Raw genomic sequence first — 18,022 nt, 5'->3', positions numbered from 1 at the left:
CAAACTCTGACCTAAAGAATTTTCTCTTTAAGTCTTTTCTATTGTGTATCTAACGTTTTACCTCATGGTAACGTAGTCACTACAGAAAGTCCAAATGTCTCTTTAGGTCTTTCAGCTTTTAAGAAGTTCTTAAAACAACATATGAAAGCACATATATATATATATATATATATATATATATATATATATATATATATATATATATATATATATATATATATATATAGTATATGCTTTTGAACTTTTCATTAAAATATTAAGCAGCACAACTGTTTTCAAAATTGATAATGGAAAGATTTTCTAGAGCACCAAATCAGTATATTAGAATGATTTCTGAAGGATAATATGACACTGAACACTGAAGTAATGGCTGCTGAAAATTCACATTCACATTTTACAGAATTTAATTTTGATCAAATAAATGCAGCTTTGATGAGGATTTAAAAACATGACACAATCTTACTGACCCCAAACTTTTGAACTGTAGTGTACTTGTATTATTTGGAAAATAAACCGCTTTAGTTTAATAAGAACCATTTTCGGCCATTTTCTCCCAATTTCTTCACTGCAGCTGCTTGAAAATGACTTTATCCACTTCCTAGAGCTTTCACCTAACCCAGGATTTTTCATCTACACCAAAAAAAAAAAAAGGCAAGCTCTTCCAAAGTTTAGACCTCTCTAACTCTGTTTAAGGTCAGTGTTGGTTCAGGGTCTCTCAGTAGTGAGCGTTTGCAGTCCTCACAGTGAGCTCCGTTTGCTTCCATGTGCTGTTTAAGTCCTCCAGGTGTTTGTGATGTTATCGCAAATCTTTTAGACATTCCAAAATGACAAATATGTTTCAGGAGAGTTCTAGCAATTATTTAAGCCCAGTTCATCATCATCTGGAAGAGTGTCAGCCTCTATTGATCATTCGGAGGAATTCATGTGAGATACTGTGTCTGCGACCAAGGCCTTCGAGCGCTTCTTCAAGAAAGAGTTTCTTCAGGTCAGATCGATATGTCTTTGTCCTGACAGAATTCAAAAGTGATAACACTGCTTGCTCTTTACTTCTTCGCTTATTTCAAGCCTTGGGGATCTCACCATGCAGTCTCTGTTTCACTTTGTTTCTCATTTCATTTTGCCATTTCTTACTGACAAACATGGTTTGCATTACCTCTGGGCTGAGGAACAGAACGCTGGAATTCTCTTCAAACCCAAATGCTGCTTCTAACTATTTTCTGGACCGGTGTTTAAACTCCCTGTGCTCTATATGACGCAAGGCTGCTTATGTAGACACCTGCTGAGATAGACAGAGGGAAAGAGTTTTGGTGTATTTTGTTGCTTATTTCAGCTTGAATCAGTTCTTCCAAAACACTAGAATATTTATGAGCTATGCGGTTTTCCTCGTCTTTCATGGTAAATACCATTTCTTGGCTAAGGATTCACGTGGCTTTATCAGGTAGATGAAGTTTCTTTTTGTCAGTTTGCAGATAAGAATTTGCCAGATGAAAAGTTTAACACATGATCACACACAGCAACATTTGCGCAACAACAAATAAGGGATCAATCCGAACAAAATACAGTGAACTCTGAATTAAACTGATATTGAATGTGTCATTCAGTCCTGTTGCTGGTTAAAATGGGTTTGTAGCGAAAGATTTCACTTTCTCTAGCATATGCTTGTTAGGTAATTTTTAAAGCATGGCGGGTGATTTGAGCTGCTCCTTAGTTGTTTTATAAGCTGGTTTAAGCTGGTCATGTGCTGGTCCTAAACTGATCCTTAGCAACCAGCTCAGGACCAGCTTATAACCAGCTCAGGACCAGCTTAAACCAGCTTATAAAACAACTAAGGAGCAGCTCAAAACAGCTGCCATGCTTTAAAAATTACCTAACAAGCATATGCTGTTTTTATCAACAGGGCTGCTATTCTCTTTCCTTCCATTTTCTTTCTACATTCCAGAAAGTTTTCATACAAATATTCCTCAAGTTTCAGACTAATACTGTGTGAGGTTGAAATTTTAGATCTGTGGACTCTGTTTTCTTTTTTAAAGCAGCTGTCTGTCTGTCTCTGCACTGTGTTAGCCAAAGACGCTAATGTTTTAGCTCAGACATCTTTAAACCAAAGTGGCATCTCAGAATACACTGGTTTAATGTAGCTTAACGGAACAAATTGGATCTAAAGGAGCTCTCTCCTCCTTAATATCAATCCTCACTTGAAGTTTCACAGATCAGACGTGGCAAAGGAGCCGTCAGGCCATCAAAGCCTCCGATGGAAAACTAAAGAGGCTATTGTGTAAGAAAAATACGAAATAAAACGCAGTGGGAACCCTGATAGGAGTTTCACTGAAAACATTAAGTGAGAGAATTCCAGGGTACATGCCAGGGATTGTATGTCAAATTGCACTTTAATGGGATATTTAATGGCAGGAATCTCACTCAGTGTGTTCCCTGCATGCGTGATACAGGGTTTAGGGCTGTCCTGTATGATATAGATCACTATGTCACATTGTCGGAGTGGTTGGTAGCTTGCAGTAAAGTGAGAGCATGCAGGAAAATTTTTCTCAAAACTTTGTCTAACGCTTTAGAAGTATTTTCACAGGTTGGATCAGGGCCTGGTTAAAAGTAAAAGGGCATCACATTGGACATAAACTGGCTGCTGCACCATTTATTCTAGATTGACATGTTATTTGTCCTCATATTGCTTTCAGCAGGATCCTTGTGATCCAGTTATTATGTGTCATTTGAGGAGTTTATGAATATATTATGATATTATGCTTCAGTGAATGAGATAAAAGTGATATATATCTCAATACTGGTGCCAATTACACCCGTTCAAAACGTTTCGAGTTAGCAAGAATTTTTTTCATCTTTATTTAATTCATTTTGAAAGAAATTAACACTTTTATTCAAATGAATGCATCAAAATTGACAGTGAAAACTTTACATTTTTAAAAAGTTTTACATTTCAGTTCTCCGTTGTTAAGAATTCTTCTTCATTGCCCAGAAATACAGTATAGAATATAAAGAAGATTTCGTTATATGCGACATTTTTGGTAAGGTTTTCTTTTTCCAATCTATCTTTTTGCTATGATTTAGTATGTTAGCTGAGCACTGTGGGACATATTTCTTCACAGAACCAAGAATGTCACCTGTGTTTTACAACATGAAAATACCTTGTTTTTCAAGGTCAGTGGACATTAAATATATTAAATGAAAACAGAAAGGCTTGACAAGGCCACCGGGGCTCATAGGTGCCAGTCCCTCATAAGAGTCCTGCAAACTTATTGGACTGAAGCCACCAAAAGAAAATGCTTTAAAAGTCGTTGTCCAAGAAAAGTACAGTCTCCTCAACTCAGAAACATTAGAGCAGATTTCAGGCCGGCCTCACCACAATCAAAGGCAGGTGGGCAATTCATTCAAGCCTAAACATGCAACAGAGTGGGAGCACGTAAATTCAGGCATTATTAATGTGCAGGGCCTGCTGTTCATCAGATGACTGACAGCCCACTGTGTGTACAGCTGGAAATACACAGCACACTTTTATTGCTGTTTGTGCACAGTCGGACTACACATCCAACCACATACAGTACATAAAAACAGTGAGAGAAAGAGAGACTTTCAAGCTTTTTAATGGCTTTAGACTCTCGAAGCAGAACAGGCTTTGGCTAACATATTTTAGCATTGTTTGACAGTGACATACAGTGCAGGGGAAGGATGCGTAATTAAGAAAAACAGCCTGGCAGGGATATGGCATTTAAAGAGTACATGCTGAACTGCCTGATTTATGGTATCTGGCTGCTTACTGACCACAGAGCCACAGGACAATGACTGATCCAGCTCTACTATGCACATCTCAAATGGCAGAAAATGTTTATGAAAACATCTCGATTTAATTTCGATCTTCAAAACTGTAATATTAAGCTTCACCATTAGATTTTATGTTGTTTTAGTGCATGTTCAGAAAAAAGTTGTTACTTTAAAGGTACCCTTTAAAAAAAAGCTACTAATGTGACACTACAGTTTTTCTTAATTGCTAAAAAACTAAACCCCAATCTCTTTACCATATTCTCACTAGCTTAACCTATTTGTTGAATAAAGCACTCTTTCTGCAAAACCTTAAACTTGTTCAGGCAGTTAGGCTCTATATGCAAATCTCATGCACTCTTTTTGCAAAACTCTAAACACATTCTCATTCACTTAAACACTTATTAGACCGTGATGCATTTGCGCTGCAAAATGTTAAACACAGGCCACAAAAGTTAAACACAACTAAAGCACAGTTGTCATCGTTTACACACAACGATTCACAATTGTTCACACTTGTTTCTAATGATGTGATCAAACAAAATGTACAAAATATGAGCCATTGGTTCAGAGTGCTTAAGTGACACAGGTGACTGAACGATGATACGAACAATAGATGGAAACAGTCTGAGAAGAAGAGGAGGATGAGGAGGAAGAGGATGAGGAGAGAAAGAGCAAAGTTTAGAGAGAGTTATCAAGGCTGGATCTGTCAGACCAGAGGGTTTTTTCTCTTTGTCTAGAAAAAAAAGTCATTACTTGTGATGTGGATGAAGTCCTCAGGCCGGACTCAAGCACAAAGACATGATGCTGAGACAGAATGAATCTCTCATTGACCCTGGTTTTACAATTGTACAGCTTAAAGCATTTGAGTGTACTGCAACAGGCTATTTTGCAGTTGGATTCAATATTCAGCACTATGTTTCCACTACATGCAGCTAAGGTGAATATATTGTAAAGGCCTACTGTAATTAATTTCAAATATACTTTTTTTACAGAGTTGCAACATTGTTTTCTCAATACGATATACTTTTTTGTAATGTTCTGGATGCTGTGTTCTCTTTCTTTCTCTGTAGTGTCTAATGAATGCTCTGTAGTGTTTATTTTATTGACTCACTTGTGTGTGAGCTGAGAGCACAGTTTGAGTGCAAGTGAAAGGGTTTTGCAGTGACTGCTTGATTTTGATGGAAGAGTCAGAGGTTTCTTGAATTTATTTTGAGTATTTGGATTTGTGTTTAAGGTTTTGTGCAAATGGTTAATGGTTTTAAGAAATGTGTTTTAGCAATTTAGAAAAACTCTAATATGCACTCTTTATGTGCAACGTTTTAGCTTTTGAAAGGATATTGGCCCAGTGACAGCTTTTGTATCTTTTATTTTATTTTATTTTAGAGTGTAGTAAAAATTCTCATACACACTTGTGAATGTGTAGTTGAGGTACAAAATGCACAAGGCCTTTTTATCAGCACTAAAACCATTTGTTGAAATATAAATTAATTTATAATGTATATATTTTAGGTCCTATATAATATAATATAATATAATATAATATAATATAATATAATATAATATAATATAATATAATATAATATCATATAATATAATATAATATAATATAATATAATTAGCAAAATGTTATTTAAACAGTTTTACATAGACTATAATATGTTACATCACAGGACTAGTCAACTTCCCAAAAGTATTTCATGTCAGATAACCATATGCACTATTATGCATATTTCCTTTTCTTGAAGAAGTTTTCTCCATTCTCCACTCCATCCCTCACAAAACAGGGAGGGACGTCTGAACAATCCTTAAGAAAGAGGAGGCTGAGGCTAAGATTTACCTCAGACTCTAGGTTACAGTTGTAAGTATGGAGTCTCATCATCCATCACCGGAGGGAGAGAGGAGAGGATGTTGAGAGAAGTGAAAGGTGGAGAAAAGAGAGAAGGGAGGAAGGGAGTAGGAAAGGAAGAAAGGGGAGATGAGAGATGAGCTGAAATTTGGAAGATGAAAGCTGAAGTATCATGAAAGAGACTTAATTAACTTAACTTAGTGAATAATGCACAATTAAACCTACATAAAAACAAAGATGAGAAAATATGAACTTCTCTTTTTATAATGAGAGATATAAACAAATACAGAGACATAGACAAGCATCTACATGTGACTGTACTCATTATACCAAGGCATTGTACTCATAATACTAATTTTTGGTAACAATTAACAATAGTATTTTCATGGCTTTTATACATTTATTATAACATTTTTACAGTGTAATACATAATTATAATAAATAATCATTATAAAAGTGTTTTAATTTTTAATTATTATTTTTATTAGAAATTCTTAGTATTCTCACTAGGTTTATGATAGGATATTGGAGAGCAAGTAAGCATTTTCTTAGTAGCATGAATAAATGTCTTGCTTTCTCTATGTACCCAGACACGGTTTGATAAGTTTTCATCCATCTTTTATAATTTTGTTTTTGGAGCCATTTGTAAATTGAAAAAGATTCTTTTCAAAACTCGTTCCAAAAACTGAGTTCTAAGTCTCTCGGCACAGTTCTGTGTATAAACTGTCCTGAAGCTCTAGAGCAATATATCGTGATGAATTGCAAATAGTCCGAGGCACACTTGAAAAGTGAGTGTGTGTGGATTGTGATGACTTGTGTGGAGGAGAGGTGTAAACAGACACACACTGCTTTGGCTGCTTACATGTGAGAATAGATAGCAGACAGGAGGAAAGAAACAGTGAATGAATGGGAGGCTATTAGACGAGTGTGGAGAACCTAATGGCTTTAAACTGAGAGACTCTGACAGTTGGAGCATCAGAAATAGCACAGCAGGGCCTATGCATATTTGTCTAACTTGGAAAGTAAAGTTTTTGTGGCAAGGGGGGAAATAGAAAGAGGCATTTTCACAAGAATAGTTTAACAAATGAAAATAAAAATCAAAGAGTTTATGGTAAAAAGAAAGAATGTGCGTGTGAGCGAACCTTGAGGAACATCATTTTACTGTGTAATTTTGAATCAAGTCTGCAATCATTATTTAGTTCAGAAAACACTTTCAAACATTGTTATATTATATTCAATCATTGTTTTTTTCCGAGGTTGTGGTCGAAAGCAATTCTGTTTTCATCTCTGGGCAGAATTAACTTGCAAAGAAACATACAAACTTGTAATATGAGATCAAAACAAGCTTTTCCATTCTGCAAAACCATTTGCAATGATTCCAACGTTTTTTGCTTTTAATTGTTTTTTTCCATTTTGGAATGACACTAAAGCTGAAGCGAAATTGAATTTTATTGGAGCTGAAAAAGGTTTGTGATGAGTTCTAGTTGGAGACTTATCTACGTCTGATAGCACTTTAGGCAAATGCTTTCAGCATGAGCTTCTCTCCTTCTCTTTGTCCTTCATTCTCTTTTCCTGAGATACGTCAGAGTGTAGATACTGTCTTGTAATACCTCAGTGGCGTGCTATGTCCTCTAGCTAGTGTGTTTGAAGTCTGTTTGTGGGACTTTCATAGGTACTGAGAGGGTGAGAGATCAGAATCATTTGTCCAGCCATTAGCGAATAGCAAATCCACTCGTCCGTGTCCAGAACAGGAAGCCAATGGATGACCTCTAAGTCTAAAATGGTCAAGACTAGAGAAAATATATATGTTAACACTACGTTTTTTTCCCCCAGAGAATTTCCTTGATCATGAACAGACCAGTCAAAAAACTTAACCTTAACCCATGTAGTTACCTTATACCACCATTGTGTACATACACACATACATTGTAAGTACACATAAGCACACATACTGTAAAACAAAGTGCAACCAAATAAGGAAAGTCATGTAGGTTTGGAGAATAAAATTTTCATATCTCTTTAAGAGTTTTAATATTTGCACCCCATAATTACTGCTAACTATTCAAAATCACACAGCATTTCATCCATTTATGTTAAATACTAAAATGAACCAATCATCTATGTGAACAATTACACCTGTTAATTGTGAAATCTATTTACTATGAAAATAGCTGTAAAACAATACATATATCATATCATTACACCATAAACACTGCATTTAATAACTGTCATGTTCCTATGATAGATTAAATACAGCTCTGTACTGTCTACTGTCAGAGAAGTGAGGTGATTGTCTTTATATTCTGTATTTTAAAAGCTTTTAATAATAAAAAAAACTACTAAAACACATGCAGTAATGTTATGTTTAAGACACAGAAAATGAAAACAATCAGTGTCTGTGAAAAAACTCAACCTATAATCCATCACTACAGCATATTATTAAATATAATGTTTGTTACATAACACAATTAAAACAAAAACATTTTTTACTACAGGAGCAAATTTACACCCCATTTAAAACATCTGGGACATTTGTGTCGCCCCATATAGTCTCATGAGAAAAAAAAACTGTACACAACTGTAGCTGTATAACTTTACAACAGAAACACGGTTTTAACAAAAAAAAATGTTTTATATAGATTTATTTGATATCAAAACTAAAATTTCAGTAATGCTCTTGAATCACTATCGCAGTACTTTGATGTGATACGGTCTGTGCAATGATGCTTCATGTCAAACACCTATTGTGTTTTGTTAAGAGATGAACAACAGCTCTTCTTTGACTTTATAGGTATAGGTAATATTTTAGTTTACACAACATTGCAAAATCAGACAATATTGTGTCCACAGTAATAACCTATTATTATTTAAATGTTGTAAATAAATATCACAACCTTCACAGAAATGTAGTGGAGTGAAAAGCACGATATTTATCTTTCAAATGTAGTTAAAGTCATACGTATCTGGAAAAATTAAAGAACAGATACTCATTAAGTGTACTTAAGTACAGTAATCAAGTATTGTGCTTTGTAACTGTCCTCCTCTGACTCTGACCGGTAAATACAAAATAAGGGGAAGATGTTGAGGCCGTAAGTGTCATTGGTGGTGGCTGCTTTATTTTGGCCATGATCGGATTTTCATTTTTTATCATCTGCTGTACAGGTACACAGAAATCCTACAAATATTAAATAAAATCTGTCTAAGATGAATCTTACTGTTAATGAGTTGCCATGTGTCCATGAGGCTGTAATGGGATTTTCAGTTGGTCTCTCTCTTGCTTAGCCTGTTTACCCCAATACAGTATTGCCACTGTTTGGTTGTTTCCTTCAGCTCGCCAGTCAAATCCACAGCCCAGAATATGTCAGCACCCTCGACGCAGTTTGATCCATCACAGATTAATGTGCTGTGATTCAAAGGCCGAGGAAAGGAAGTCCAACAGTGTCCAGACTGATGTGTTTTTCACCACAGAGAGTTTTAAAATAATACGAGAAAATGTCATGTGCGAAGAATCACTACCATTCTTCATTCCTCTGTTGGGCCTCATGCCTCTTCCAACCACCCTGACCCCGAAACAGAGGATATCATGGATATTTATAGTGCAGCGATTGCTGATAAACGTAAATGGAATGGAGAGAAAGGAAGAACGGAGTCAGTAATAGGGCTGCTGTTTAAAGATGGCCATTACAGTGAATGAAACCTCAACCAAAAGTATGAACTGGGAAGGCAATGGGAAAACAAGCACCATGGCATTAGGTTTAAGAAAAACGGTGAACGTCAGAGACGAGTTGAAGAGATTAACAGAACAGAAATGATCACAGGAAACAGTCAGAAAAATGGAAGCAAACCAAAAGACAAACTCAGACGGTTTATCTAGAGAGTGACCAGAAGAGACAGAAAGAGAGCGAGACGAGAGATAGAGTGGATGTTGAACTGGGGAGGAGGAGGCTGCTAGTGAGGGTAGAGCTGGCAGAGCAGAGACGACACATGTGCCAGCTTCATTTTAACTTCATTCACAGGCCTTCAGTGACATTATTAAAGAACAACGTTCATTTTTCTCAAGCACACATTGGACGCCCAGAATAAAAATCAGACACCAAGAACTGATGATGTCTGTCTGCTTTGGACAGAACCAATTTTCCTACCCTTTATTTGAAAGCTGTGAAAGTGTGACTGATATTTTATAACCCAGTAAAAGCAGGCAGAGATTATGGTTTGAGAAAATAGTGCAGACTTCTCTAATTTCTTCGGTTAATGCATTCTAAATGTGCCAAATTCATCGTCTGTTATGTTCACTAATTTTAGCAGGTTATCTTGTTGAACTATAACCACTTCTCTTTGTTCTACATGCTGGGATGTTTCTTGACAACTAGAAGCGATACGTGCCACTCGCAGCTACCACAGATTGACATTGACATTTTTTCCATTCTCGTCTGTATGGCTCTGTAGCCAAAAAGGCATGACATCTTGCCCAGAATCCATTTGTCACTTCTCTTCATGCAGCTGATAGATGCATGATCAAAAGAACGAATGAACGGATGGATAGAGGTATATTTCCAGCCTCAGTCTGCTCTGACATGCCAACCATGATGCCATTCTGTCTCAGCTGTGAATGCTCATTGAGAGTTTGCACGGAAACAGACCTGTCTGCAATATTTTACTTAATCATCCATTCAGTCCAACATTTAAAGTTTTTACTCTATATTCACATGTACGAGTCATTAGCAACCCTTGAATTCAAGTTTCGTTCTTCTAGCAAACTTCTGCAATCCAGAAATGGAAAGATCAACTTGTTCTCTGTGTTAGTCAATGAGAATGTTTTCTCTCTTAAACAAACAAGCAAAGAAAAAAAAAAAAACTTTCAAGAATGTCTACTTTTGTGTTCCACGGAGGAAACAAAGTCATATACAGTATGTTTTAAATGACATGAGGGTAAGTAAATGATGAGAATTCTTTGGTAAATCATTCCTTTAAACAGACACATCCACACACATAAAACACCGGATGATTAAAATCCACTAATACACAAAACTCCAAGCAATAATCTCAAACCCCTGCTCGTCTTTAAAGCAGAAATGATACTAGACCTTGCAGCCAATCTGTTAAAGTGTTATCAGGCCAGTCCTCTCACCCTGAACTTTCAGTACCAGTAATCTGGTAGAGATTACTCTCTTAAATCATTGTCCAATGTTGTTTTGGATGAAAACTGGCTTTCATTATTTGAATAAAAACAATAGAAACATTCCTCAAAATATCTGCATTATTAATAAGAAAGAAAGTCATACAGGTGTAAATGATGTGAAGTGAGTAAAAAATATATATAATTCTAGCAGAGGTGGATAGATGCAGGCTGAAAAGTTCTTTACTGGACATTTACTCTGCTAGCAATCACATAACTTACTACAAAGCACAAGCTGACTGGTTTTTGCTGAAGCAAACAAGCCAGTGAGCTTCAGTCTTCACTGCAAGACTGAGAAACTCTCCACCTCCCCCAGCTCCACCTGTCTAGACCTGCTATACCTATTCATGCAGCACTAGCATATCTTACATTGTCATAGCAGCCACAGCGTACAAGGCAATTCAAGTTTGCTAAGACCAAATAAATTAAAATGGTCTTATCCGTTAACATTCTGTTATTTGTCTGAGTAATTGAAAGCAGTTGTTGATTTGTGCAGCAGTATGTAGGGTACAGTAACCATGCATCTGTTGCAGATGTTTGCTGGTCTGACATTTCCCAGTACCTGGCAGAGAAATAGATGTTTTTAGCACTTCTTTCTCTTCCCATTTTCTCTTTAACAGCATTTTTATGGAGTATCACACAAGTCCCCCAACTCACAGCTAACAGAGCCATTTCAAAACAGACCCATTCAGTTGCAAAGAACGCTGCAAAAACCGATAAAAGCACCAGAAAAAATAGTAACATTTTGATTTATAGAGGATTTCTAATTTTGTTGGCACAACCATTGTTTTAAAAAATCTTAGTTTTAGATGTTTTAGGCAGCAGCATTTGGAAATTGTAGTGGGTCTGCATCCAGTTTTCAGCAAGAGTTTCCCTGGGGGAGAGAGCAGAGTCACAGTCTGCTCCCAAACGAGGGTCGCTTAAAGACACAGTATGTAAGATTGTTTAATTAAAATATCCCCAAAACACTAGAAAGGTGTTATTTATTTTGCAGCCTTGTGTACTTACATTATCCCAAGTGTTTCGAAGACTATTTAAATCCAGAGAAATAAGCTATTTTAACTAGTGACACAGACCGTGTCCATAGTGTTATTGTGTCGCCTGCCAATAACATCATAACCCCTCAAGTTTTGTTTGGCAGAAAACATATAGAAACAAGAAAGATGCTTTAATATGTTGTGTGTTTTAATAGATCGGTGATGACCGCGCAGAATAGCATTATAACAGAACTTTAAACATATATACTATGATAAAACAGAGCTTCTTTTTTTCCCACATGCGCACTATCGGAAGGATTTGGAAGCGGTCGACTGTGGCATAATAAAAGCTCTGCTGCTTTCGAGATGTAGTGTATGTAGTTTATGTAGTGAGGAGCGGGAGAATGTTGTTACCTTTATTTGTTATGCTAGTGGTTGTCAGTAGAAACCAGTCGTTCAACTTGCAAGAGATTAAACTGAGCTACTGTCACTGCAGTAATAATGTCAGACAAAAGCAGCAGCGCTATCACACATCTGAATGGTGTCCAAATCAAATTCATTTACAGTCCTAGAACTGGCATTTTTAGGAATCCAAAACTGGATTTTCACAGTAGCGGTTTTAGTGCCGTCTATTTTGATTGTATTTATCATCATACCGTTGATAAATGAACTTTTCCAAGACAGTTACGAGACTGAGAAAAGATCAAACTTGGAATAGCTGAATACTGGGGAGAAAAACAGTTGAATAATTCCAATGTTTTATGGCATGTGCAGCAAAAGGACTGAATACCTGCGTTTGACAAAAATAGATCTAGATGTGTTGTTTGTATCAAGTGCAAATCAAAAAGCCCTCTGGGAGCAAGAGCTTATTTACAATAGAGAACATACAACCACAACAACCAAATCCTGTGAATACGAAGAGAAAAGTGATACATCAGCAGCACAGCGAACCCGACACAAATATACAGTCAAAGAAAAGAAAAGATATTCCATATTGTGACAGAAACATTAATGGGTCTTTCGAAATCAAACTCGGACTGGATGAATTAAGGTGCGTTTTCCCAGCGGAGAATCTCTAATCGTCTCTAATCTAACTCTAATCTTCACATGTTTCACAGTCACACACTCCGGTTTGGTTAACTGAACCCCAAACACATGTGTGAGTTTATTCTGACTAACACACTCATTCTCAGCCGTGTAAAACTATTGCTGAGCACAACAGGATATTTCCCAAACAGCCTCACAGCAGACTCGGGCAGTAATGGCCGCTGCTGGCCTTTCCTCAACACAGTTGCCATTCAGCGCACATGTGAAGGTTTTTTTAAGAAAAAACAAGTTTAACACCAGAGCCGTCGGGGATGATTAGGTGCTGTTTGGCCCTGGCAGGTGTTCGGGCAGAGATCCAATGTCCGTTCCGGATCCAAGGGGTGTGTGTGAGCACAAGGTTTGGGATGGGATGAGGTGAACGCATGCGAAGCACTGCCTCAGGGGAGAGAACCGAGACATCCGGAATAAAGGCGTGGGGTTTAACTCACCGAACAAACGCTAGCCTGGATCTGGATTTAGAGAATGATTCAGTGCCTGTAAATGTCATCCTGGATGAAAGTGTGAGGCCTGTTAAACCACAACTGTCATGTTTAGTAAGAGATCAGCCTGGCGTAATATCATTTTACAAGATTGCAGGGTTATGCATGCACATTAAGAGGAAAAACGAGACTCTGAATGCTGAAATCACTGCGGCCTGGGGATGTGCCTTGTTAAGTAGATGAAAGAGTTGGGTCTGGTTGATGAAATTGAAATGAAATATTCCTTTTGTGAATGTAATAAGTTATTTTTTGTGCTTTAAAATGAAAATAAAATGGAATGTGCCACAACATTTCAAGAACTAAATATGCATTTGTGATACAGACAGATCCTTTTGTCACATATTAGGTGCCCCTTAAAAGAAATAAACTCGTAATTCTAATATTAACTCCAAATTGTGAGATATTAACCTGAGATTGCAAGAAATAGTCAGAATTGTGTGTTATAATCCTGGAATTCTAAGAAAGAAAGAAAATGGAAGATATAAAGTGGAATCGCAAGAAATGAAGTCAGAATTGTGAAATGAAAGTCGCAATTATCTCTTTTTTTATTGTTATTCTGTTGTAGAGACATCAACACAAAGGTGAGCCAATCGAGGGTCTATGGAAACATATGTTTTTAAAAACATATAATTTCAAAGTAAATCACTAAGATGTGTTTTTGGTTATATATAGAAAAAAAGGTTAATTTGTCAGTACTTTAAACCCTTGTGTAAAAAAATGAGTGTGTGCGTGTGTGGTAGAGGAACCGGTGATTATCATTAAGTAATTAGCCTCAAGTGTGTTGCTGACCTCTGCATTTAACAAATAACACATTATCATAGTGCCAAGCATCTGGATAAGGAACATTCCACCAATCACGGCGTAAATGGAAACAAGTCTCGGTTACTGAAGCATCTCTCTCCATTCACACAAGTAGCACAGACCTACACATAAACAAGTCCTCCGAATGTTTACTTACAATCTAACTCTGACTTTTCCTGCCTGTCACATCTGCCAGCATTAAGATACAGTGTTTAGTTATTGACACTGGGTTTGTCCTGTGCTTTTATTTACAGAGACGGTGGAGCATGGATCAAATAAATCAGACAGGTGCGTATGACTGGAACTGGTATGCACAAAAAAAAATTGCTATTCATGTTATTTTAGATAGGTGTGTATGGCATAAGAATGACATCGAACACAGCTAGTGAGCATCTTTCAATAACAGGCCTTTTGTGTGTTAACAGAAGCATGAAGAAGGAGAAGGGACAGAGGAAAGACGAGACATACTGGAGGGAGATCAACGCGGCCATGGCCCTCACTAACCTGGCTCAGCCCAAGGACACGGCCACCGGCGCCACCACCAGCTGCATCATCCAGAAATCCTCACACATAGCTGAAATCAAGACTGTTAAAGTGCCCATCCTGCACAAATACTAACGCACACCAACACACGCAGAAGATCCCGCTCTTCTACTTTTGGAATTCAGTTGTTTTGAATATTGTTTATTACTTTGAGGTACTGATAAATAATACTTTTTTGGGGGGGTCGTTTTTATTGTTATTATGAGTATGATGAAGTGCCCTGAAATGCAGCATTTGTATCGTTCACCGATTTGTGCATTTTTCCTTTGGGTCGCACAAGCTTTTTTTTGATAAGTGTTGATGAATTGTCAGTAACGGCAGTATTCCTGAACGAGACACTTTTGCAATGTTAACTTATTTTGATATTAATCAGAAATGTGTATTGTATCGCACCAAAGTGCCTTCATGCATCTCAAAGAGAGAATGTCCAGTTCATGTCCTCTCTGAATGAAATAAATGGTTGACACGACAGGAGGAGTGTGTAATGCACTCTTCTCACAGCTTACAGGAGCTGATGACCTTAAAATGAAATCAGCACAAGTCACAAATGAACCTAAGGCCATTTCTGCATGTTTTGTCTTAAAATCTCAATCTGGCTGTGACTATGACATTATTTTGTCTCTAAAATGGAAAACTTCAACTGTCACCTGCGAACAATAGTAGTGTAGCTGAGAGATAAGTTCAGTCAGCCTATATCAAACTCCAGCTCTTCCTTACCAGATAACAAGCACAGCTCTCCAAACTTTAACAAGGTTCTCTTAAAGTTATGAACAAATGTACTTCCAGTAATGTTAATAGCGCCTTTGTTTAGTTATTTGGTCTTTAATAATATTCTCAAAACAGTAGCACAAAAATATTATTTATACATCGTTCACTGAACGTTTTTATTTATATCATTTAATATTTGTATTTTATTTCTGAAACGTTTTAGTTGGATGTTCAAATGTTACTTGCTGCATAATGTTCCGAATTACAACATTTCTAAAACTGGATGTTTTTAATGTTCAAAGAACATGCAGAAATAACCTTAATGGCAATGTTAGCAAAACGTTCTTGGAACATATTTTCGTTAGCTGGTTTAGTCTCTGCTTTCTCTTAAACACTCTCAGTTGTGCACATTTCGTAGACAAACAATGAGCAAGAGAGAGACAGACTTCAAGGTTTGGTCCGTGACAGTTTGAGACGAGGAGTGGGACTCAAAGGGATATTTATGAATCCATTATCAGTGCTGCACTGAATGTGTTGCCTTCTCACGTTTCTGTTCAGAACAAGGTACTTCAGTTGAAGCAGTAAATAATTTGGCCAGTTGTGTTCTACCCCTTTTTCCTCTCTCAGCTGGTTAGAATTACTCTCAAATTGCTGTTTACAAGAAGTACGAGAGACACTTCCATGTTTAAAAAAAAACATAGCAGTATTACCACATATCTGATTCAGTGAATGTTCAAACTTTTGTTTGTCCTGAGGTTTTAGCTCTTTTAGTTAGTGTTGTTGCCTTTGGTTCAACCAAGCTGTGTTAGTCTTGTATTGACTGAATGGGAAGAAATTATGTTTGAAGCAAATGTTATTTACATTGGAGTTATGGATGCCAAGTATGCAATTTAGAGAATTAAAAGCCACTTTTGAAGTGAGCGAGGTAACACTATCTTATGTTGGAATATTTTTATTTTATTTTTTTAGATAAGTTTCCACCTGCTTGTGGTGGGAAAGGCCAAAGAGACTTGTTCAAAAAGTTGCATGCACTTATCTGACTATGCTCTCTACCCTTTTTTTCAGTATTAAAAATAATACTCACAAACACCCCAGGACTATAGTTCATAGGTACTATGTCCCTGTTTTCCTGCTCAGCAGAGTAGTGTAGCTCATTTTTAGAACATTTCCTAACAAAACTGGGAAATGTATGATCTGATCAGTTTTTGAGATCAAATTTTCCCTTCTCTCTCTCTCTCTCTCTAATCCATTCAAATCACATGTGAATCTCTTTTGGCCTTTGCAAAGAACAGAGACGAGAAAGCATCAATCTGAAGGATCCTGACAGACAAACAGTTATTTTGTGCACACTTTAGAAAATTTCAATTGATTAAAGACTGTAAAAATGAACTTGTAATAATAGTCTTATTTTTTATTGTTAAGTTATATCCTTTTTTTTAGAGACTGGATGTTTATCCAATGAAGGAATGCATTGCATAATATCTCATTTATTCTCTGATTTTCTTTTAATGTTCAGTTTACGCCAGGAACCTTGTTTACTTCAACGGAACATTAAATAAAAAAGTTTTTTTTGATGATAAGATGTTGCTCGGCATTTCATCGTTTACGTTTGCTTTTCTGCACAATCCTCTGATTTTTTTCTTCATATAAAACCTTGTCAGAGATATAACTGGTAAGATTTAAACATAAGGGGATCCATTTGAGTTTTAACTTCAGTATATTTATGAATAAACACAAGTTTAAAATGAATAAATTCCCAAAAGAAATGTTTTGGGGCCAACTTAAGATGAATAAATCACACTGCATTGAGGCACACAAATGAAGCGTCACTCATTTGTCTCTGCAGTTTGACCTGAGTTCAGATGACAAGCTTTTCTTTTCTTTTTTAGCCTCTGCATCTTTTTGAAAGCGGTCTTGTTATCTTTGCCAGAGGCAGAGACCTTGTTTGCCTTCATGCTGGTTTCAGCCCAGTAAAACAAAAACACCGCACAGCACAAACAGAGCTGCAAATGGATGATCTTGTCTTTCCTTAATTCTGAACAAATGCTGGGAATGGACACATAGTGCTCGCTGTGACATGAAGCTGTGCTCTTCATTTAGCTAAACAAGTCATCAATTAAGGCCTCTGCCGTATTCATCTAAAACAACAAAGTGAAGCATTAATGTGCATTTCATTTACAGCACATAGCTATTCTTGAACTTGACCCTGACAACAGACGTCCATCATAAAGGGCACTAGAACAAACCAAGTCCCCTTGTCTCTGTTTAGCTCTCTCTGTCCTACTATCGTCTCTACTCTCTTCCTCTGTTTCTCTCTAAGCAGGCTGGCAAAGACCAGCGCTCTGAGCAGAACTTTCCATCGAGGCCATTTGCTGAAATGTTTGAGCAGGTTTTGTGGATCTCACCCATTATCTAGCTGAATAGGTTGGGATTCTGGGCCGGCCAGCCATGTGACACACTCCAGACGTCTCTCCACCCTTCTCATCAGACACTGGGCCCAAGTTGCGGTCAGAAACTACACACACACATAACCGAAAATCCAAAAATCATCAGAACAGGGGAAAAGTGCTTCAGTCAGATGAAGAAATCTGACCCGTGT

At 37.0% G+C, this 18,022-nt stretch overlaps 3 protein-coding genes across 5 annotated transcripts in view; 1 reads left to right on the top strand and 2 right to left on the bottom strand.

Moving 5' to 3' along the window:
* Nucleotides 1-17,003, top strand: part of LOC128025241 (homeobox protein Mohawk-like) — a 28,548-nt gene extending 11,545 nt beyond the window's left edge. The window contains exons 6-7 of the mRNA XM_052611390.1: nucleotides 14,427-14,460; nucleotides 14,598-17,003. Of these exons, the coding sequence (XP_052467350.1) occupies nucleotides 14,427-14,460; nucleotides 14,598-14,790 (227 nt within the window). The 3' untranslated portion in view covers nucleotides 14,791-17,003. The remainder of the gene's footprint in view (nucleotides 1-14,426; nucleotides 14,461-14,597) is intronic.
* LOC128025236 (actin filament-associated protein 1-like) overlaps nucleotides 1-18,022 on the bottom strand; it is a 319,996-nt gene that overhangs the window by 233,528 nt on the left and 68,446 nt on the right. The gene's annotated exons all lie outside the window — the stretch shown is intronic.
* Nucleotides 1-18,022, bottom strand: part of LOC128025244 (ras-related protein Rab-18-B) — a 285,505-nt gene that overhangs the window by 246,528 nt on the left and 20,955 nt on the right. The window lies entirely within an intron of this gene.

The sequence above is a fragment of the Carassius gibelio genome, chromosome A12 (genome assembly GCF_023724105.1).
Source record: "Carassius gibelio isolate Cgi1373 ecotype wild population from Czech Republic chromosome A12, carGib1.2-hapl.c, whole genome shotgun sequence".
NCBI lineage: Eukaryota > Metazoa > Chordata > Actinopteri > Cypriniformes > Cyprinidae > Carassius > Carassius gibelio.
The sequence above is the reverse complement of the archived record's forward strand: the minus strand, read 5'-3'. Positions and strand labels throughout refer to the sequence as shown.